The 21,495-nt window shown below is 51.1% G+C and overlaps 2 protein-coding genes and 1 long non-coding RNA gene across 13 annotated transcripts in view; 1 reads left to right on the forward strand and 2 right to left on the reverse strand.

Annotated features, from left to right (window-relative positions):
- Positions 1-9,405, reverse strand: part of BRD8 (bromodomain containing 8) — an 86,185-nt gene extending 76,780 nt beyond the window's left edge. For 6 of the 7 annotated variants that reach the window (XM_073651408.1, XM_073651406.1, XM_073651410.1 and 3 more), the window contains exons 1-2: positions 9,251-9,405; positions 9,047-9,143 (exon numbers count right to left, since the gene is read on the reverse strand). In XM_073651408.1, the coding sequence (XP_073507509.1) occupies positions 9,047-9,143; positions 9,251-9,269 (116 nt within the window). In that variant the 5' untranslated portion in view covers positions 9,270-9,405. The remainder of the gene's footprint in view (positions 1-9,046; positions 9,144-9,250) is intronic. The other variant, XM_073651409.1, reaches the window with a different exon arrangement.
- Positions 9,406-9,439: 34 nt separating this feature from the next.
- The window catches only part of LOC141165651 (uncharacterized), a 41,250-nt gene continuing 29,194 nt past the window's right edge, over positions 9,440-21,495 (forward strand). For 3 of the 5 annotated variants that reach the window (XM_073651399.1, XM_073651401.1, XM_073651400.1), the window contains exons 1-5: positions 9,442-9,755; positions 15,716-15,768; positions 17,884-17,969; positions 18,059-18,166; positions 19,382-19,471. The gene's annotated coding sequence lies outside the window, so the exon portion shown is untranslated. Of the gene's footprint in view, positions 9,756-15,715; positions 15,769-17,883; positions 17,970-18,058; positions 18,167-19,209; positions 19,299-19,381; positions 19,472-21,495 lie in introns of those variants that run through there. The other 2 variants (XR_012251183.1, XM_073651402.1) reach the window with 2 other exon arrangements.
- LOC141165653 (uncharacterized) overlaps positions 18,582-21,495 on the reverse strand; it is a 30,975-nt gene continuing 28,061 nt past the window's right edge. Inside the window, exon 3 of the long non-coding RNA XR_012251184.1 lies at positions 18,582-18,971. This is a non-coding gene — a long non-coding RNA (uncharacterized lncRNA). The remainder of the gene's footprint in view (positions 18,972-21,495) is intronic.

Raw genomic sequence — 21,495 nt, forward strand, 5'->3', positions numbered from 1 at the left:
GGGGTGGGCGGGGCTTTGGTCATATGGGGGCGGGGTAATGGAGGGATTTGGAGTTTAGTGCATACTTATCATATAGTGTAGACCAGGTCCCCGCCAGGAGCTATGCCAGGAGCCCCACATAATGTGCTGTGCCAGGAGCCGCATCACTGAGGCCCCATCACGCCCTGCAGCAGGACAGGGCAGCTGTCCTGACAGCTGCTGTTCAGCTGCATTTACTTCATCCCAGGGGCGGACACAGACTGTAGTGGGCCCCTGTGCAAGAAATTTTTGGGGGCCCCCCCCCGCCCTTCATAAGGCAACAAAGTTATGTAAACATAACCCCCCCATGTGCATCTCTCACCCCCCCATGTGCAGCTCACCCCCGTGCATCTCTCATCCACCCCCCGTGCATCTCTCATCCACCCCCCGTGCATCTCTCATCCACCCCCCGTGCATCTCTCATCCACCCCCCGTGCATCTCTCATCCACCCCCCGTGCATCTCTCATCCACCCCCCGTGCATCTCTCATCTCTCCCCTCCCCCCATGTGCATCTCTCATCTCTCCCCTCCCTCCCATGTGCATCTCTCATCTCTCCCCTCCCCCCCATGTGGATCTCTCATCTCTCCCCTCCCTCCCATGTGGATCTCTCATCTCTCCCCTCCCCCATGTGCATCTCTCATCTCTCCCCTCCCCCCCATGTGGATCTCTCATCTCTCCCCTCCCCCATGTGCATCTCTCATCTCTCCCCTCCCCCCCATGTGGATCTCTCATCTCTCCCCTCCCCCCATGTGCATCTCTCATCTCTCCCCTCCCCCCATGTGCATCTCCCATTCCCCCCACTCCTAGTTAATTGTATTTAAAAAAAATAAAACTTGTTATACTTACCCCCATGCGATCCCTGCAGAATCCTGGCGCTCGTCCAAATCGCTGACACCAGGTTCTCCTGACTTCCGGCCATGTGACGGCGCCGTCACATGACCGGAAGTCAGGGGAATCATGAAGGTGCTGCCGCAGCAGCGCAGCGCTAAGATGTCCCGGACCCGGCGCTTAGCATGCGGCCGGGGGCCCCATGGAGGAGAGAGACGCACAAGAGGGGGGCTCCGAGGGGGCTCCTACCGGCCGGGCCCCGTACTGGAGTCAGGGCAGTCATGCCCTGATGGCGGCCCTGCTGGAGGCTGGAGGGGCACCCTCTCCCCGCGGACCGGCTGAAAAACCCCAACGGCCCGGTCCTGGTCCGCGGACCGGCGGTTGGGGACCTCTGCTCTAGATTCATCAGGGTGAAGATTATATCGCACAAAAAGAAAAGAAACGTCTAGAAATACAGTCATTCCTAAATAAACTTAAATTACCTAAATTATCATTGGAACAACAAATAGCTCTCTCCAAACCTTTTAACTTGGACGAGGTCCGATCCACTCTGACTAGCAACCCTAAGGGGAAAGCCCCAGGCCCTGATGGCCTTCCTTCAGTATACTATAAGACTTTTTCAAAGACATTAGAACCATTTTTTCTCAAAATGTGTAATGAGGTTCTACGGGGTAATTCCTTTCCCCCCCAAACTCTGGAAGCCCATATTTCTCTTATCCATAAGGAAGGCAAAGACCCAGAATATTGTAGCAATTATAGACCCATCTCCTTATTAAATGTGGATCTTAAAACTTATGCGAGTATGTTGGCTAAACGAATTGCTGACTTTCTACCAAATTTGGTCTCCCCAGACCAAACGGGCTTCATTAGAGGGAGGGAGGGGAAGGAAAACGCCTGGCGAGTCTTTCACTTGATCCAATATTCTACTATTCATAAACTCCCTTTGGTGCTACTTGGCACGGACGCAGAGAAAGCGTTCGACAGAGTGGACTGGACCTTTCTACAAGAAACCCTAAATTGCTTTAATTTCCCCCCATCAGTGACGACAGCTATCCTACAGATGTACTCCCACCCTTACGCCAAGATTAAACTCAACAACACTCTTACCCAATCATTTAATATTTACAATGGTACTAGACAGGGTTGCCCACTTTCACCTCTACTTTTCATAATGGTAATGGAACCTCTGATTAAGTCTATTAATGATTGCAAAGACATAAAGGGCGTTCATATACAAGGAATCCATCACAAAACTATGGCCTTTGCTGACGACCTTCTTATTACAATGTCGCAACCTTGCAAAGGCATTCCGGCCATTATGCAAATCTTAGAGCGATATGGCTCCCTGTCTAACTTTAAAATAAATATAACTAAATCCGAAGCATTGGGAATAAATATTCCTCTAAGTACACTAGCCCACCTCAAATCCCAATTTCCCTTTAATTGGCCAGATAAATATATAAAGTATTTGGGCATTAAAATAAGCTCGTCTAATAAAGAGCTTTTTAATCTAAACTATAAAAAACTTCTCACTACAATCCCTGATCAGATTAAAAAATGGAGAGCCCCTTTTCTTTCCTGGATGGGTAGAAAAAACCTAATTAAAAGTATTTTACTACCTAAAATCCTCTACCTTTTCCAAATGTTACCCATTGTCCTTCCAAAATCATTCCTCAACAAAATCAACTCTATATTCTTTAACTATATCTGGAACAAACATCGATCGAGACTAAACTCTCACACTCTCTCATTTCCAAAAAGGCTTGGGGGTATGGGAGCTCCCAATATATATAACTACTATATAGCTGCCACACTGTCTAGAACTATTGATTGGGTACGGAAACCAAGGGAGAAACCTTGGCTCTCCTTAGAAGAATACATGTCCCCTATCCAATTGCGTTCAATTATTTTTTCCCCTTTCATACTTACCAGTAAAATTTCATTCTCTAACCCTCTCACCAAAGCTTCGGTCAAAAATTGGAAACTCGTTGTGTCCCACCTTGCGCCAGCCCCATCTCCACTAACTCGAGTGTCCGACATAATAGCTTCAGACCTGGATTACGATTCTTCACCTTCTACATCACCCCTTAATAGATCAATTATATAACGAAGGCTCCTTTATATCCTTTCAAGATCTAAAGGCATTACCCACATTGTCAAATTACACCTTTATTCATTACAAATCCCTTAAGAAAACAATACGACAACTCGTTGCTGGTGGAGACTCCACAAGACCGCTTACTATATTTGAATCCATGTGCTCACAAATAAAGACCCCAAAAAAGTTGCTTTCCTCACTCTATAATATTTTAAACACGAGGGATGTTTCTCTGAAAAGAGCCTTTCTACTGAGCTGGGAAAAGGAACTGGATTCTTCCTTTACTGACTCTCAAGTTAAACAGATCTATAAACTTTCCCATGCCCCCTCACAATGCGTTAGGGTTCAGGAAAATAATTACAAAACACTTACTCAATGGTACACATCCCCTATTCAGATGCACAGATGGTTTCCCACCTCCTCAGACTTATGCTGGCGTTGTGGTACTAGACAGGGTTCGTACCTTCATATTTGGTGGTCATGCCAGGCCATCCAAACTTTCTGGACGGTAGTTTCCCAAACTATTTATGAAGTCCTCCACTTACTTACTGCCTTGACACCAGAACATATTTTCCTGAATCTCCCTTTAGATCCAAGCAGGAAAACCGATTCAAAGTTGGCCTTTTTCATTCTATCAGCTGGTAAACTTCTTATTCCTACATTCTGGCGCTCAACTAACGTCCCAAACAAAAAACAACTTATTCTTAAAGTTGATCAACTATTCCTCATTGAAGAAGTGGCTGCTCTGGTACAAGGAAACCTCCCTATATTCACTCAAATATGGGCACCTTGGGAAAAGTTTAGGAGTTCTGTCAATTTTATCTCCTTAATCTCCTAGTTTTTCCATTACGATATTTGACCACTAATTTGCTACAGGACCTACCCCCTTCCCCTCCCCCCCTCCCCCCAACCCATTTGACTCCTTCTCCTCATCCCTGGTTCATTTCTCAAAAAATCATTAATCTTGAATCAACTCCCTTCCTTCCACTCAGAGTTCCCTCCCATTTTCTAGCCTTTTAGATTACATTTTTGATTACATGTCTATTATTGTATGTATAATTCCTTTGTTCTCTCAGATCTTGCTTCCCTATGGGATTACTTTGTATTTGTTATCTGTGTCCTTGATTCAATTTAAATAAAACATTTAAAACAAAACACATGCGTTTCCACATGCGTTTCCGCATGTGGATTGACAAGCGCTTTCCAGGCGATTTTAGCATCACCTGGAAAGTGCTTGACGACTAGGTCACACTATATAAATCCATGCAACCGGCATGGATTTATATAGTGTGACCCGAGAGAATGGTAAAAATAAAAAATAAATGTATACTTTACCCTCTGATGGCCCGCGCTGTCCTGCTTTACACTCTGTTCTCCCTCGCCAGCAACTTTGAATTGAAAGACCTGCCGACGTCAGCGTCGCGTGACCTGTCACATGACTCTGACGTCAGCGCAGGTCCTTCAACTCACTGCCAAGTGCCGGGAACCAAGCAGGAGCGGTGCGCGGGCCGACAGAAGGTAAGTATACATTTATTTTTTATTTTATTCTTTTTTTACAGCTTTTTTAATGGTACCTGGGTGTGGAGGAGACTCTCCTCTCCTCTACACCCGGGTACCATCCGCACATTAGAACGCGCCAATAGCGCAAGTACAAATGCAGTCTTGCAGAATTGGCACGCTCTAATGCAAGTCAATGGCGGCGAAAACGCCGCGTTTACGCAAAATTAATTGACATGCTGCGGATTTTTGAGCGCAGCGTTTACGCTGCGGAAAAATCCGCATCATGGGCACAGCACATGCGGATTTCAATTGGGGAACATTTCTGCCCTGCTACCATGCGTTTTTAATGCGTTTCTGCGGCGTTTACGCAACTGCAAAAACGCCGCGGAAACGCATTAAAAACGCATCGTGTGAACCCAGCCTTAAAGAGAATCTGTCGCCCCCTGTGAGATATCAGACCTCTACTATGGGCATACAGGTTATAGAAAAGTAAATCTATACATCTGTATGGCCCACAGTAGAGGTCTGCTTGCAGAGAAAAGTGTTTTTATAAACTTGGTTTCGCACAAGCTTGGCGTCCCCTGGACGCCAAGAAATCCCCACCTATGTGTTTATTTACCATATCCCCCCCCCTTCTCCCCTGCACGTCACAGGGCCCTGTGACGTACACTGGTTTCCCTCACTTCCTGGGCATGCGCAAAGAGACTCTCACCTAGAGCACGGTTTGTTTCCTCCAGGCCCCCTGTGCACTGCGCCGCGGGGTTCTATTGCGCAGGGAAGTCGCTGTCACTTCCCGGTGCCTGCGCAATAGAACCCTGCCGCACAGTGCATAGGGGGCCAGGAGGAAACAAACCGTGCTCTACGTGAGAGTCGCTTTGCGCATGCCCAGGAAGTGAAGGAGACCAGTGTACGTCACAGGGCCCTGTGACGTGCAGGGGAGAGGGGGAATATGGTAAATAAGCACATAGGCAGGGATTACTTGGCATCTGGGGGACGCCAAACATGTGTTTTTTATCAACTTGGTTTTGCACATTTCTCTGCAATCAAACCTCTACTATAGGCCATACATGTAAGTATAGATTTACTTTTCTATACCCTGTATGCCCATAGTAGAGGTCTGATATCGCCCAGGGGGGTGACAGATTCCCTTTAATGATAAACAATATACAAGTGCGGTGCGTATTTACATGGGCTTATGGAAACTAATGGGAAGAGAACGATCATTAAAGATTATTCCAGCGTTTGTTTTTTATTGCAGTACAGGAGTGATACCACTAATTTAAACTCACTTCCGCTAGTAATATACTTACCAGTCGCAGTCTTAGACCACGGCCCCACTATCAGTATTCGGTCAGTATTTTTTCTCAGGAGTGGGAGACAAAAGCAGGTGAGGAACAATCAGAGAAAAGGTATAATAAAAACAAGTCACTAATTCTACATTTATCACCCACTCCTGAGAAAAAATACTGACCAAATACTGATAGTGGGGCTGTTTCCTTAAGCTCTTTCCAATGCTGCTCTGGTCCCGATCCGCCATTCTGTGATCACAACTTCTGACTGACAGGAAGTCAGAGGTAACGGTCACAAGCTCTTAATGCAAGTCTGTGAGCCTCGTTCTGGCTCTCAGAGACTTCCATTGAGTAGTGACTTCCAGATCACTCCAGTGATTGCTCACAAGCTGCAGAAGACCGACTCCAACTTTAAATAGATAAAAAAAAAACTCAAGAGTAGTGCTTTAACCCCTTCATGATACATGACGTACATTTACACCATGTGTCGTGTCCTTGACTTTGATGCGGGTTCACACTCCAAGCCCACATCTTTCCAGGTAAATGATGGCTGATGTCATCACTCATCATGAGTATTTAACAGCTGCGGGTGGAGCAGAGCTCCGCCCATGGCTTTTAACCTGTCAAATGCTGCTGTCAATCTCTGACAGCGGAATTTAACACACACCAGTGACATAATCGTGGGTCGCTGATGGGTTGCCATGACGATTCTTCTGTGAAAGCCAGCGTTTAGCTGCGTTCATAGATCTTGATTTTCACTATACATAACAGTGCTGATGCACTGCTATGTAGAGTACAACCAATAGGACGATTACAGTTTTAAGTTTACTAAGCGGACTATTAAATACAGTAATACGTTTTAAAAAAGGTTTAAAAATATGAAAAAAAAATTCAAATCACCACTCTTTGGCCCCATTAAAAAAAAAAATATTAAAAAAATACATATTTGGCATTGCTGCGTTCATAAAAGTCCGGTCTATCAAAATATAAAGCAATTTAATCGGATAGGTATACGGCGAAGCAAGATAAAAATCAAAAAGGCAGAATTACGTTTTTTTGGCCGCCACAACATTGCAATAAAATACGATCAAAACATTGTATCTACCCCAAAATAGTATCAGTAAAAATATCAGCTCAGAGTGCAAAGAATAAGCCATCACACAGCCCCATATCCCGAAAAGTGAAAATGTTTTTTTTTTTCCCCTCACATAATCTCTGAATTTTTTTTCACCACTTAAATAAAAAATACTATACATGTTTGGTATCTGTATGATCATACTGACCAGGAAATCATATTGCCAGGTCAGTTTTACCATTTAGTGAAGATGGTAAATAAAAAAAACCCACAAAAAAATTGAGAAATTGCACGGTTTTGCAATTTCAATGCACGGGCAATTTTTTTTCCCCACTTTCCAGTGCACCACATGATAAAATGAATGATGTTATTCAGAAGTACAATTTAGCCTGCAAAAAATAAGCCTTTATATATAAAAATAAAAAAAGTTATGGCTCTTGGAAGAAGGGGAGGAAAAAAATGAAAAATCGCCAAAAGGTGAAGGGATTAATAGGATTCTTCGGTCCCCAAACATGGTGTTGGCAGGAAAGCCTCTGTACACACAGGATGATGCTGAGGCTGTGTGCCCACTATGCGTTTTTTAAGCAATTCCGCTGCAGAAAGTCAGAAACGCTTAAAAAACGCTTGGTAGAAGGTCTGCCATGTTCCCCAATGATAATCCGCATGTGCTGTGCACATGCTGCGGAAATTTCCGCTGCGGATAATCATTGCTGAAAAATACGCAGCATTACCAATTATTTTGCGGAAGTGCTGAGCTTTCGCCGCCATTGACTTGCATTGGAACGCATGGAATCCGCATCACTGCATCTGTACATGCGGAATCCAAACGTTTCAATGTGCGGATGGTACCCGGGTTTGGAGAAGAGGAAACTCTCCTCCGGACTGAGGTACCATAGTACCTGTAAAAAAAATAATAAAATAAAAAATAAATATTATACTTACCTTCCGATGGCCCCCGGTGTACTTGTCTCTGCTTGCCGGCAGCTCGCGGTAGACTAAAGGACCTGCGCTAACGTCATTTAGTCATGTGACGGGTCACGCGACCGCTGACGTCGGCAGGTCCTTAAATCTACTGCGAGCTGTCAGCAAGCAGAGACAAAGACTCCGGGGACCATCAGAAGGTAAGTATAATATTTATTTTTTACCATTCTTTACGGTCACACTATATAAATCCATGCCGTTTGCATGGATTTGTATACCGTGACCAAGTTGTCAAGCACTTTCCAAGTGATGCTAAAATCGCTTGGAAAGCGCTTGTCAAACCGCATGCGGAAATGCAAGTCAAGAATGCTTCACATCCGCTTGTCCCTGGCATGAAAAACGCATGTACAATCCGCATGTACAATCCGCATGCGTTTTTTTCTGCCAGGGGAGATGCAGAAACACTCAGGAAAAAATCCAGAGCATTTCTGCATCGTGGGCACATAGCCTAACCATGATTTTATGCCAGCATAAACAATCCAATCACTTAATTAAGCGTTTTGCTTGTTCATCAGTTGATTGCCAGCAGGTTTACATGGCAAAGTAATACACTGTTGCATCTAAATGGGCTTTAAAGGGAGTTGTCCAGTCTTATCAGAAAAGTAACACTGTCAAAAGTCCCTCATATTCCCTATGCAAACGGACTGTTACGTGACCGCATGTATGTGATCTGCTAGTCTCACCGGGCTCCTCTCAATACTGAGAGAAGCGTAGATCTAGTCGGCAAATGACTGCTGGTATGAAAATCACATACATGTTGTCACTTGACTGCCTACATGCTAGGGGAACACAACGAAATCATGACACTTAGTGCATCGCACACTTTCGCAATTTGGCAGTTGTCACAGCAGACTTTTCCTTCAAGGCCTGGACAATCTCTTTAAACATATTGCTTGAGACGAAGGTGCTCTGAGTTGTCTATTCTGACATTGGTGGACTATCTGATGTGTCTGGGAGTTCTGTTGTGTCCATTCGGTGTCTGCTGTTCCCGAGTAATCTGGATTATAGCAATAAAAGGTACATTCTCTATAATTGTCATCTAAGCAATTCTCCTAGTTTTACAGATCCAGCAATCCGCATAAACCAAGCAGGTGTTAATTCTGATATATGGGGAGCAGGGAAAGCAGAGTAACAACTACTGTGGCTACATCACACTGCACACGGTGGTTGTCATGGAGACCTGGGTGACAACCCCTGGAGCTGACCCTGCAGACATGGCTGGTCAGTCCGTCAGGGCATACACTGGCCTCACTCACCAGTTCTGGTCGCCACTGCGCATCACGGAGGAGGCGAGGCACAGCTTCTCCCGGATAGACCATGGCTCCGTGGGACCGATGTTCAGCAGCTTGTATTCTAGAGAAAACCAGAGCTATAGTCAGCCGGAAATAAAACTGTAGTGAATGAATACATATTCCATGTTAGCCTGTCACGGAGGATAACGGCACTTCCTCCGTACTTACTCCCAGTCCCGGTCGCCATTTTTTTCTCTCATACAATGGAGTAAGAGAATCGCGACGGCGCAGTGTGATGACGTCGGTGCGGGGCGCGCCCTGGAGATTTGGAAGTTGCTGGCTTTGTTGTGCACGAGACTCTCCCTAAGCGCATGCGCAGTACATCACTAACGGTTTCCTGATGGTAGCGTCTAGTTTGGAGTTGATTTCTTGAGGGGGAGGAGTGATATCATGAAATCATGACGTCACCGGAAGGGGCGGAGCCTTCTCAGCCCAGTGGAAATTAGCAGTGCAGCCGCAGCAGTGCGCATGTTGTGCGGGGACGGGAGGACTGGTGATGAGGAGCTCCTGTAGTTGTTTCTGTAGTTGCTCCTGAGTTGTGCTGTGGAGAGGACTCCAGGACTCTGCTGAGGTTCCTGTACTGAGTTGTGTAACAACCTGTGCTCTGGCGAGGACTCTGCTCAGGAACTCGTGTTTTGCTGTGAGGACTGATGCGGATCCGGAGTGGACTGAGGTGGGGAGAACTGACCATGTGAATAAATGTTGTAGAGGCCTCCAGGGGGCTGCGTGGCTGGTGTGAGGGGGCATGGGGTATGTAGAGGGGCGTCCAGGGGGCTGTGTGGCTGGTGTGAGGGGGCATGGGGTATGTAGAGGGGCGTCCAGGGGGCTGTGTGGCTGGTGTGAGGGGGCATGGGTCATGTAGAGGGGCTTCCAGAGGGCTGCGTGGCTGGTGTGAGGAGGCATGGGGTATGTAGAGGGGCGTCCAGGGGGCTGCGTGGCTGGTGTGAGGGGGCATGGGTCATGTAGAGGGGCGTCCAGAGGGCTGCGTGGCTGGTGTGAGGAGGCATGGGGTATGTAGAGGGGCGTCCAGGGGGCTGCGTGGCTGGTGTGAGGGGGCATGGGTCATGTAGAGGGGCGTCCAGGGGGCTGCGTGGCTGGTGTGAGGGGGCATGGGGCATCCAGGGGGCTGCGTGGCTGGTGTGAGGGGGCATGGGTCATGTAGAGTGGCGTCCAGGGGGCTGCGTGGCTGGTGTGAGGGGGCATGGGTCATGTAGAGGGGCGTCCAGGGGGCTGCGTGGCTGGTGTGAGGGGGCATGGGTCATGTAGAGGGGAGTCCAGGGGGCTGCGTGGCTGGTGTGAGGGGGCATGGGTCATGTAGAGGGGAGTCCAGGGGGCTGCGTGGCTGGTGTGAGGGGGCATGGGTCATGTAGAGGGGCGTCCAGGGGGCTGCGTGGCTGGTGTGAGGGGGCATGGGTCATGTAGAGGGGCGTCCAGGGGGCTGCGTGGTTGGTGTGAGGGCGCATGGGTCATGTAGAGGGGCGTCCAGGGGGCTGCGTGGTTGGTGTGAGGGCGCATGGGTCATGTAGAGGGGCGTCCAGGGGGCTGCGTGGCTGGCGTGAGGGGGCATGGGGCATGTAGGGGGGTGTCCAGGGGGCTGCGTGGCTGGCGTGAGGGGGCATGGGGCATGTAGAGGGGCGTCCAGGGGGCTGCGTGGCTGGCGTGAGGGGGCATGGGGCATGTAGAGGGGCGTCCAGGGGGCTGCGTGGCTGGCGTGAGGGGGCATGGGGCATGTAGAGGGGCGTCCAGGGGGCTGCGTGGCTGGCGTGAGGGGGCATGGGGCATGTAGAGGGGCGTCCAGGGGGCTGCGTGGCTGGCGTGAGGGGGCATGGGGCATGTAGAGGGGCGTCCAGGGGGCTGCGTGGCTGGCGTGAGGGGGCATGGGGCATGTACAGGGGCGTCCAGGGGGCTGCGTGGCTGGCGTGAGGGGGCATGGGGCATGTACAGGGGCGTCCAGGGGGCTGCGTGGCTGGCGTGAGGGGGCATGGGGCATGTACAGGGGCGTCCAGGGGGCTGCGTGGCTGGCGTGAGGGGGCATGGGGCATGTACAGGGGCGTCCAGGGGGCTGCGTGGCTGGCGTGAGGGGGCATGGGGCATGTCCAGGGGGCTGCGTGGCGGGGCATGGGGCATGTAGAGGGGCGTCCAGGGGGCTGCGTGACTGGCGTGAGGGGGCATGGGGCATGTAGAGGGGCGTCCAGGGGGCTGCGTGGCTGGCGTGAGGGGGCATGGGGCATGTAGAGGGGCGTCCAGGGGGCTGCGTGGCTGGCGTGAGGGGGCATGGGGCATGTAGAGGGGCGTCCAGGGGGCTGCGTGGCTGGCGTGAGGGGGCATGGGGCATGTAGAGGGGCGTCCAGGGGCCTGCGTGGCTGGCGTGAGGGGGCATGGGGCATGTAGAGGGGCGTCCAGGGGCCTGCGTGGCTGGCGTGAGGGGGCATGGGTCATGTAGAGGGGCGTCCAGAGGCCTGCGTGGCTGGCGTGAGGGGGCATGGGTCATGTAGAGGGGCGTCCAGGGGCCTGCGTGGCTGGCGTGAGGGGGCATGGGTCATGTAGAGGGGCGTCCAGGGGCCTGCGTGGCTGGCGTGAGGGGGCATGGGTCATGTAGAGGGGCGTCCAGGGGCCTGCGTGGCTGGCGTGAGGGGGCATGGGTCATGTAGAGGGGCGTCCAGGGGCCTGCGTGGCTGGCGTGAGGGGGCATGGGTCATGTAGCGGGGCTGGCGTGAGGGGGCATGGGTCATGAAGAGGGGCGTCCAGGGGGCTGCGTGGCTGGCGTGAGGGGGCATGGGTCATGTAGAGGGGCGTCCAGGAGGCTGCGTGGCTGGCGTGAGGAGGCATGGGTCATGTAGAGGGGCGTCCAGGGGGCTGCGTGGCTGGCGTGAGGGGGCATGGGTCATGTAGAGGGGCGTCCAGAGGGCTGCGTGGCTGGCGTGAGGGGGCATGGGGCATGTAGAGGGGCGTCCAGGGGGCTGCGTGGCTGGCGTGAGGGGGCATGGGGCATGTAGAGGGGCGTCCAGGGGGCTGCGTGGCTGGCGTGAGGGGGCATGGGGCATGTAGAGGGGCGTCCAGGGGCCTGCGTGGCTGGCGTGAGGGGGCATGGGGCATGTAGAGGGGCGTCCAGGGGCCTGCGTGGCTGGCGTGAGGGGGCATGGGTCATGTAGAGGGGCGTCCAGAGGCCTGCGTGGCTGGCGTGAGGGGGCATGGGTCATGTAGAGGGGCGTCCAGGGGCCTGCGTGGCTGGCGTGAGGGGGCATGGGTCATGTAGAGGGGCGTCCAGGGGCCTGCGTGGCTGGCGTGAGGGGGCATGGGTCATGTAGAGGGGCGTCCAGGGGCCTGCGTGGCTGGCGTGAGGGGGCATGGGTCATGTAGAGGGGCGTCCAGGGGCCTGCGTGGCTGGCGTGAGGGGGCATGGGTCATGTAGCGGGGCTGGCGTGAGGGGGCATGGGTCATGAAGAGGGGCGTCCAGGGGGCTGCGTGGCTGGCGTGAGGGGGCATGGGTCATGTAGAGGGGCGTCCAGGAGGCTGCGTGGCTGGCGTGAGGAGGCATGGGTCATGTAGAGGGGCGTCCAGGGGGCTGCGTGGCTGGCGTGAGGGGGCATGGGTCATGTAGAGGGGCGTCCAGAGGGCTGCGTGGCTGGCGTGAGGGGGCATGGGTCATGTAGAGGGGCGTCCAGGGGGCTGCGTGGTTGGCGTGAGGGGGCATGGGTCATGTAGAGGGGCGTCCAGGGGCCTGCGTGGCTGGCGTGAGGGGGCATGGGTCATGTAGCGGGGCTGGCGTGAGGGGGCATGGGGCATGTAGAGGGGCGTCCAGGGGGCTGCGTGGCTGGCGTGAGGGGGCATGGGGCATGTACAGGGGCGTCCAGGGGGCTGCGTGGCTGGCGTGAGGGGGCATGGGGCATGTACAGGGGCGTCCAGGGGGCTGCGTGGCTGGCGTGAGGGGGCATGGGGCATGTCCAGGGGGCTGCGTGGCGGGGCATGGGGCATGTAGAGGGGCGTCCAGGGGGCTGCGTGACTGGCGTGAGGGGGCATGGGGCATGTAGAGGGGCGTCCAGGGGGCTGCGTGGCTGGCGTGAGGGGGCATGGGGCATGTAGAGGGGCGTCCAGGGGGCTGCGTGGCTGGCGTGAGGGGGCATGGGGCATGTAGAGGGGCGTCCAGGGGGCTGCGTGGCTGGCGTGAGGGGGCATGGGGCATGTAGAGGGGCGTCCAGGGGCCTGCGTGGCTGGCGTGAGGGGGCATGGGGCATGTAGAGGGGCGTCCAGGGGCCTGCGTGGCTGGCGTGAGGGGGCATGGGTCATGTAGAGGGGCGTCCAGAGGCCTGCGTGGCTGGCGTGAGGGGGCATGGGTCATGTAGAGGGGCGTCCAGGGGCCTGCGTGGCTGGCGTGAGGGGGCATGGGTCATGTAGAGGGGCGTCCAGGGGCCTGCGTGGCTGGCGTGAGGGGGCATGGGTCATGTAGAGGGGCGTCCAGGGGCCTGCGTGGCTGGCGTGAGGGGGCATGGGTCATGTAGAGGGGCGTCCAGGGGCCTGCGTGGCTGGCGTGAGGGGGCATGGGTCATGTAGCGGGGCTGGCGTGAGGGGGCATGGGTCATGAAGAGGGGCGTCCAGGGGGCTGCGTGGCTGGCGTGAGGGGGCATGGGTCATGTAGAGGGGCGTCCAGGAGGCTGCGTGGCTGGCGTGAGGAGGCATGGGTCATGTAGAGGGGCGTCCAGGGGGCTGCGTGGCTGGCGTGAGGGGGCATGGGTCATGTAGAGGGGCGTCCAGAGGGCTGCGTGGCTGGCGTGAGGGGGCATGGGGCATGTAGAGGGGCGTCCAGGGGGCTGCGTGGCTGGCGTGAGGGGGCATGGGGCATGTAGAGGGGCGTCCAGGGGGCTGCGTGGCTGGCGTGAGGGGGCATGGGGCATGTAGAGGGGCGTCCAGGGGCCTGCGTGGCTGGCGTGAGGGGGCATGGGGCATGTAGAGGGGCGTCCAGGGGCCTGCGTGGCTGGCGTGAGGGGGCATGGGTCATGTAGAGGGGCGTCCAGAGGCCTGCGTGGCTGGCGTGAGGGGGCATGGGTCATGTAGAGGGGCGTCCAGGGGCCTGCGTGGCTGGCGTGAGGGGGCATGGGTCATGTAGAGGGGCGTCCAGGGGCCTGCGTGGCTGGCGTGAGGGGGCATGGGTCATGTAGAGGGGCGTCCAGGGGCCTGCGTGGCTGGCGTGAGGGGGCATGGGTCATGTAGAGGGGCGTCCAGGGGCCTGCGTGGCTGGCGTGAGGGGGCATGGGTCATGTAGCGGGGCTGGCGTGAGGGGGCATGGGTCATGAAGAGGGGCGTCCAGGGGGCTGCGTGGCTGGCGTGAGGGGGCATGGGGCATGTAGAGGGGCGTCCAGGGGGCTGCGTGGCTGGCGTGAGGGGGCATGGGGCATGTAGAGGGGCGTCCAGGGGGCTGCGTGGCTGGCGTGAGGGGGCATGGGGCATGTAGAGGGGCGTCCAGGGGGCTGCGTGGCTGGCGTGAGGGGGCATGGGGCATGTAGAGGGGCGTCCAGGGGCCTGCGTGGCTGGCGTGAGGGGGCATGGGGCATGTAGAGGGGCGTCCAGGGGCCTGCGTGGCTGGCGTGAGGGGGCATGGGTCATGTAGAGGGGCGTCCAGAGGCCTGCGTGGCTGGCGTGAGGGGGCATGGGTCATGTAGAGGGGCGTCCAGGGGCCTGCGTGGCTGGCGTGAGGGGGCATGGGTCATGTAGAGGGGCGTCCAGGGGCCTGCGTGGCTGGCGTGAGGGGGCATGGGTCATGTAGAGGGGCGTCCAGGGGCCTGCGTGGCTGGCGTGAGGGGGCATGGGTCATGTAGCGGGGCTGGCGTGAGGGGGCATGGGTCATGTAGAGGGGCGTCCAGGGGGCTGTGTGGCTGGCGTGAGGGGGCATGGGTCATGTAGAGGGGCGTCCAGGGGGCTGCGTGGCTGGTGTGAGGCGGCATGGGTCATGTAGCGGGGCGTCCAGGGGCCTGCGTGGCTGGCGTGAGGGGGCATGGGTCATGTTCATTGTCTTCCACAGGAAAAGGGGTGATGGTGCATACACAGGGCTGCTTCTTGGGTGTGCTTGCACAGTGAAGGGGGTTATGCAGGTATGTTGCTGCATGTTGTTGGCGGTTGCACAGGGAATTTGCTGATGTTGCCTGCACAGGACTGCTTGCAGTGTGTTTTGCATAGTCATGATGGCGCTGCATGTTGGGGATTGCACTGGGAAAGAGGTCATGTTGCAAAAGGTTAGTCTAAAAAAGGGGGTGATGTATGGTATTTATCTTACAGTTAGATTGTGCTGATGATACATGCATAGGGCTGCACTTAGGGGGGCTTTCACAAGGAAGGTGGTGGTACATATAAATGTCTGTGTGTAGGGGGGAGGATTGTGTGATGACTCAGCATCTGGCCGTTTGTGTAGTGTGAACTGTTCTTGATTAGGCCAGTCTACAAATATTGTTCCTTTGGTAAATCAAGATAAGTTAGCCATTGTTTCATGTCACAGGACCGGAGTCCTAATTTGTGTGTAACTTTGTAGATTGTCTGACACGTGGATTTCCTCAATCCCTCTCCCTACATAATTCAGAATAAAATTATGAAAACTGTGGTATAAAAAGGAATTTGCTTCTGTTACTATCATACATTCTACAGGGCTTCAGCCTAGGATCCATGGATCCAGCTGGAAGATCATACAACAGTGAACAGTAAGTACACCTGGGTTAAACATATCTCACACAAGTGTAGTTGGGGATTTGTGTATCTCCTATCCCAGGGCTCCTTTCAGCAGGCCAGTGAATCTGTTCCACTTAAGGCCCCGTCACACTAAGCAATGCAGCAGCGATCCCGACAACGATACGACCTGTCAGGGATCGTTGCTGCATCGCTAATACATCGCTGGTGAGCTGTCAAACAGGTAGGCTCACCAGCGATCAGGGGAATCTTTCCACGATGCCCTGCTCCGGTTACCAGCCTGCTGCTGAAGCAGGAGCAGGCTCGTAACCATGGTAAACAGCGGGTTACTAAGTGCGCGCGTGCCCCTAGTAACCCGATGTTTACCATGGATACCACTCTGCTACGGTGCGCGGGAGGTTACCGTTCACCTTAGCAGAGTCGTATCCATGATAAACATCGGGTTACTAGGGGCACGCGCACTTAGTTACTAAGTTACTTAGTTACTAAGTGCGCGCGTGCCCCTAGTAACCCGATGTTTACCATGGATACCAGCCTGATCGTTGGTCCCGCTGGTCACACACAGCGATGTGTGCTGGCCAGCGGGAGGCCAACGACCAAAAAATGGTCCAGGACACCTTGCAGCGATCAGCGACCTCACAGCAGGGGCCTGATCACTGCAAAGTGTCACACATAGCGACATCGCTTGTGAGGTCGCTGTTGCGTCACCAAAACCGTGACACAGCAGCGATCTCGCTATGTGAGACGGGGGCTTTACTTCCGCAGCCCTTTGTAAGCAATGAATGAGTGGAGCTGTAGCGTTTCCAGTAGGGTTCTCCACTTCACGGAGGCTTACTCCCCCATGGTCACACTGCTTTGCAGTCTTGCCACGCTCCCTCTTCTTGCGGATTTTTTCCTTCTCTGCCTGCCAATCAGTTTACTTTTTTCTCTCAGCTAAAGTTTATACCGCGAGTGCTCCCACCCCAATTTTGGGGGAAAGTGTGTCTTTCAATCCAAAATATACTTTAATTTTTCAGCCACCTCTTGTGTTCTGAATGCTCCACGAGGTATTTCGGTTTTCCTTCCTGATGCACTCCGTCAGTGCAGATCGCATAGAAGATCCAAAGAGCAGACACCCTCCAGTTACTCTTCTGGTTCTCCCTGGACTTCCACATTTTCCAGGTTGACATCTGTCTATTGCTCTTCATCGTTCAAGCTGCAGGCTGTTCAGGCTTCTGACTAAGTTGGACTCTGATCTAGACTCTGACCGGGCCATCCAAGCTTCAGGATATGGTGAACAGTCTGATCTTAGTAGTCAACCAGACACTTAAGGTCAAGGAAGATGAAGTGCTTCCCACAGAGCCTTTGGTATCTTTCAAAAGGCAAATCATACCCCTCGGTTGTTTTCTTACCACAATGAGTTTGAAACTATTTTATCCAGGGAATGGGACCATCTGGAAAGGCATTTTCAAAGTAGGCGAATAGAAATCCTATTTCCCTACCTCCTAAAGGTCTAGGCCAGGGGTGGGCAACCTCTTTCCTGCCGTGGGCCATTTTATTATCATTCAGGGGCCTCACAAACTTATCACCTGTACACTTCCCCTACTATATTAAGTCAAACAATTAACTCCCCCCCCCCCTCCCCCTACTTTGGTGGCTGGAGCTGCTTCTCTTTGGTTTGGCTGTGATGTTGGGTATTATTGATCTTGTTGTTTTGCACAACTGCTTTTCCAGGTTTGACAGCTTGGAGCGCAGTCACAGACAGCCCTGGGCTAGCCTACCTATGGATGTAAACAATTCTATTTATGTGTTGTAGTAACATGGTGGTTCAACAACACAAAAATATTGTTGTTGCGGCACTATTACTGCATTGTCCTTATTCCAGCCCAGGTTTTCTTATCTGGCTGCCCTCCGTAAACCTTCCTCTGAGAATCAATGCTTGGCTCCATCCATTGAATGACCAGTGACACCAGTGTGTTTGGGAGGCAGGGGACGCTCTCTGTACTTTTGCTGTGACAAGCTATTGCAGATACACAGCTGCAAGGACATGAAGTCAACCTAAACAAGTATAGATGACCTAAAGATTTAATGTAGATATTATTCTTTGCCAGATCTACCTATTTTTTTATTTTTCTTTAAATTCACTATAGGTACAATTGAAATGGCTGAAAACAGCTCTGGTTTGCAGTTGGGACAAGCTGTTGATTGTAAAGAAGTGGATGTAGACAACAAGAAGGTATTTTTTTTTTTTTTGCTTTGGGGGTGTTTTGCACCATCCCTTTTTTTTTTTTTTTTTTTGTTTTTTACACATCACTTTTCTTCTAGGAAGCAGTAATGACTGATAATCAGGTCAAGGTCTCTATTTCACCTGATGGAGTGGGTACCGAAGGAACTGACGTAGAAAATATTTCTAAGGAGACAGACAAAATCAAGGTATCATTTTATATTTTTAAAAAATTATTTTGTTCCTTATGTTAAAGGTAATCTGTCATATGACTCATGCTGCTCAAAACAGTCAGCATGAATTGCATTCTAGCTTGACGATTGTATCCAGGTTTACTTTTTCTTTGCAGTGTTTCAAAGCTTCACAGAAAATATACCATATTTTTTTGATTATAAGACACTTTTTTGTTTGAAAAATGGGGGTGCATTTTATAATCCAGATATAGCTTAGCGGGTGGTGTATCTGGGTCACAGGAGGCATGGTTTCTGCTGAAGGAAGTGAGCGAGTGCAACGTTGGGCAGTGCTGCAGGTAGGAGGGGGGGGTGTCGGGCGCACGAGGTTGGTGCCATTGATTTTCAGGCAGTCAAAGGAATGGTGTTAAGGAAAATGTCTGCAGAGGCAGTGCTCTCACAGATTGAGTTATCTGCTCTCTGCTGCCATTTTCATTAAGCCCGTCACTTCCACTGGTGGGCGATTAATGTCGCACGCCTCATGCCGGCGACATGCCCCATGCTTGAGCCTGCAGCGTTGTGCCCCCGCTAACTTCCTTCAGCAGGGACCCTGCCTCCTGTGACGTCGCTCCATTGCGCCCCCCTCTCTCCTTGGTAAGCTACATTGACTATAAAATGGACATTGAGATTATAAGACAGTCCCCAAAAATATATATTTTATTTAAATTTGGGGTTCATTTTATAATCTGGTGCAGCTTAAAACCCTCAAAAATAGAATTATTCTTACCGTTAATTCAGTTTCTAGGAACCTTCCATGACAGCATATGGAGGTTGTCTCCACACCCTAATGGGGACAGGAAGCACAAAGAGGTTAAAAGCCCCTCAACAAAACAAAGCACTGGCAGTGTGCAGAGCTGTGGAGTTGGAGTCTGTATAAAACTGGACCGACTGACTCCTAGAATATATAATGAATTGGATAAATTTGTTTAATATACAAAGAACATATCTATATTCAATCATAATTAAAAGCCTGATGTTCACATTGTACTATTGGCCATGACTAATTAGCCGTACTTTACTAGGTGTTTCGAGAGTCTTCAGAAATCCAAGTGATACAGACCTTTGAATCCTTAGATGCTGTAGCACAAGCTATTACTGATTTTGAAGAGAGTGGCCATGACTAATTAGCCGTACTTTACTAGGTGTTTCGAGAGTCTTCAGAAATCCAAGTGATACAGACCTTTGAATCCTTAGATGCTGTAGCACAAGCTATTACTGATTTTGAAGAGAGCACAACATCAAATTTCATTGTTTTAGAAAAACAAAAAAACTTTGGAGATGAAGGTATGTGTTTTAAACTAAAATTACATAATTTATTAAATGAATTGTGTTAGTATGATGTTTGACGTTCATTTATGCACATTGCATATTTTTATTTTATGTAAACATAGTAAAGTTACTTAATTTTTAGGTTGTGTGGGTGGAAACACCTTTGCTATTTTCTTTTTATTTTTTTTTTTCCCTTTCTTTCAAAAACCATAACTTATTTATTTTTATTTTTCCATCAATATAGCCAAATGAGGGCTTGCAGGACGAGTTGTAGTTTTGAATGACATCATTTATTTAACCATATAGTGTACAGAAAAACGTTAAATTTCCAAGTACGGTTAAATTGCCCAAAAAAGTCAATTTCACAACTTTTTTTTTTATTATAAAAATCTGTCTACAATCTTCACTATATGGTAAAACTGATGTGACTGTATGATGCCTCAGGTCGGTACGTGTTCGTAGATACCAAACGTTTACTTTATGTAAGTGGTGGTAAAAATACCAAAGTTTTTAACACAATCACAACCAAGGATGTATATATACGTCCTTGGCCATGTCCCGCCCCCTCACGCTCTCAGATGGCATCATCACCCACATCTCAGCTGATCTGATCAGCTAACATGTGTAGCTAACAGCACCGATCTGATCAGCGATCGGATTTGTGCTGTTAATCCTTTGGATCGTGTTGGCAATCACTGTCGGGGATCGCACCGTTCCCCATAGGCTGTTACCTCGACCAACTGGGGTCCTGTGATCTCCCCGGATGCTGTCTGCAATAGCTTCCTGCCAGCAAAGTCTGAGTGACGTTGCCGCCAGAAAAGGATCATTTCTCTTGTGTACAGACGTGCAGTAGCTAATCTGAACATAAGAGAAGCGATCGTAGTCTGCAACGCTGAGGTCCCCTAGGGGCCAGTGTAACAAAGAAAAAATCAAATTTTTTTACAGATATGAAAAAAAATAATAATTTCAAATGCCCCCCTTTTGCCCCATTGAAAATAAATATTAAATACACATTTTGGTCAGAAATGCCCGATCTATCAAAGTATAAAATCAATTCATCAGATCTGTAAACTGCGGAGCGGAAAAAAAAACGCCTAAACTTCCAGGGTTTTTTTTTGGTCACTTCAACATTGCAATACAATGCAATAATGGGCGATCAAAACATCGGATGTACTCAAAAATGGTATCGTTAGAAGCGTCAGCTCAAGCCGCAAAAAATAAGCAATCACCCTCATCCTGAAAAATGAGAACGCTACGGGTCACCGAAATTGGCGCAAAAGTGTAATTATTTTTCTTTAAAAACTTCATTTTTTTTCCACCACTTACATAACAGTAAAAGCAGGGGCGTGACGGGACCCGGATGTACAGGGGCCCGCCCAGCGCCCGCCGATCCCAGCTCCTGTTTAATTTTTTTTTCCCAGCCAAGACATTTTCCAAGTTTGCGTTCCGACACTCCGTATTTTTGAGGATGCGTTTTCACTGCAAAGCGGATCCTCAGAAAGAATGAACAATTATTTTTGCGCTTTTGAGGATGTGTTTTCCATTGCCCACATTGTAGTATGGGCTCAAAAAAAGCACATCCTGAATAGCGCACTGGTGTGAATGGTGATGTGTTTTTTTTTTTGTTTTTTTTTTTTTAGAAAAGCACATCTGTTTTGCGGATCCTCAAAAAAACGCAGCGCAAATGCAGCATGTGAATGTAGCCTTCGATTGCGCTGTCCTTGTTTGACGTCTTGATCTAAGGGGTTAAGAGGTGTGGGTTTATCTCCTATGCACCCACAACTGTTAGCTACACATATCAGCTGATCAGATCAGCCAGTATGTGCAGGGAATGATGTGAGCCAGCATAAAAGGGAGGGAGGCAACCTAGTATGTACCCAGTACGTCACAGGTCGTAGAGGTGTTAACAGAATATCTCCTTGGGTGTTTCATGTGTTTTGTGACTAGTTCCCATTGTTTCTTTTATTGTTACTACTGATCAGACTTGTGGAGGTTCAGGTTCTGGTGGCTCAGCTTGACTTCTTACGCACCTTTCGCAT

The sequence above is a fragment of the Phyllobates terribilis genome, unplaced genomic scaffold, assembly GCF_046119375.1.
Source record: "Phyllobates terribilis strain yellow unplaced genomic scaffold, ASM4611937v1 Scaffold_11__3_contigs__length_659146591, whole genome shotgun sequence".
Classification (NCBI taxonomy): Eukaryota; Metazoa; Chordata; class Amphibia; order Anura; family Dendrobatidae; genus Phyllobates; species Phyllobates terribilis.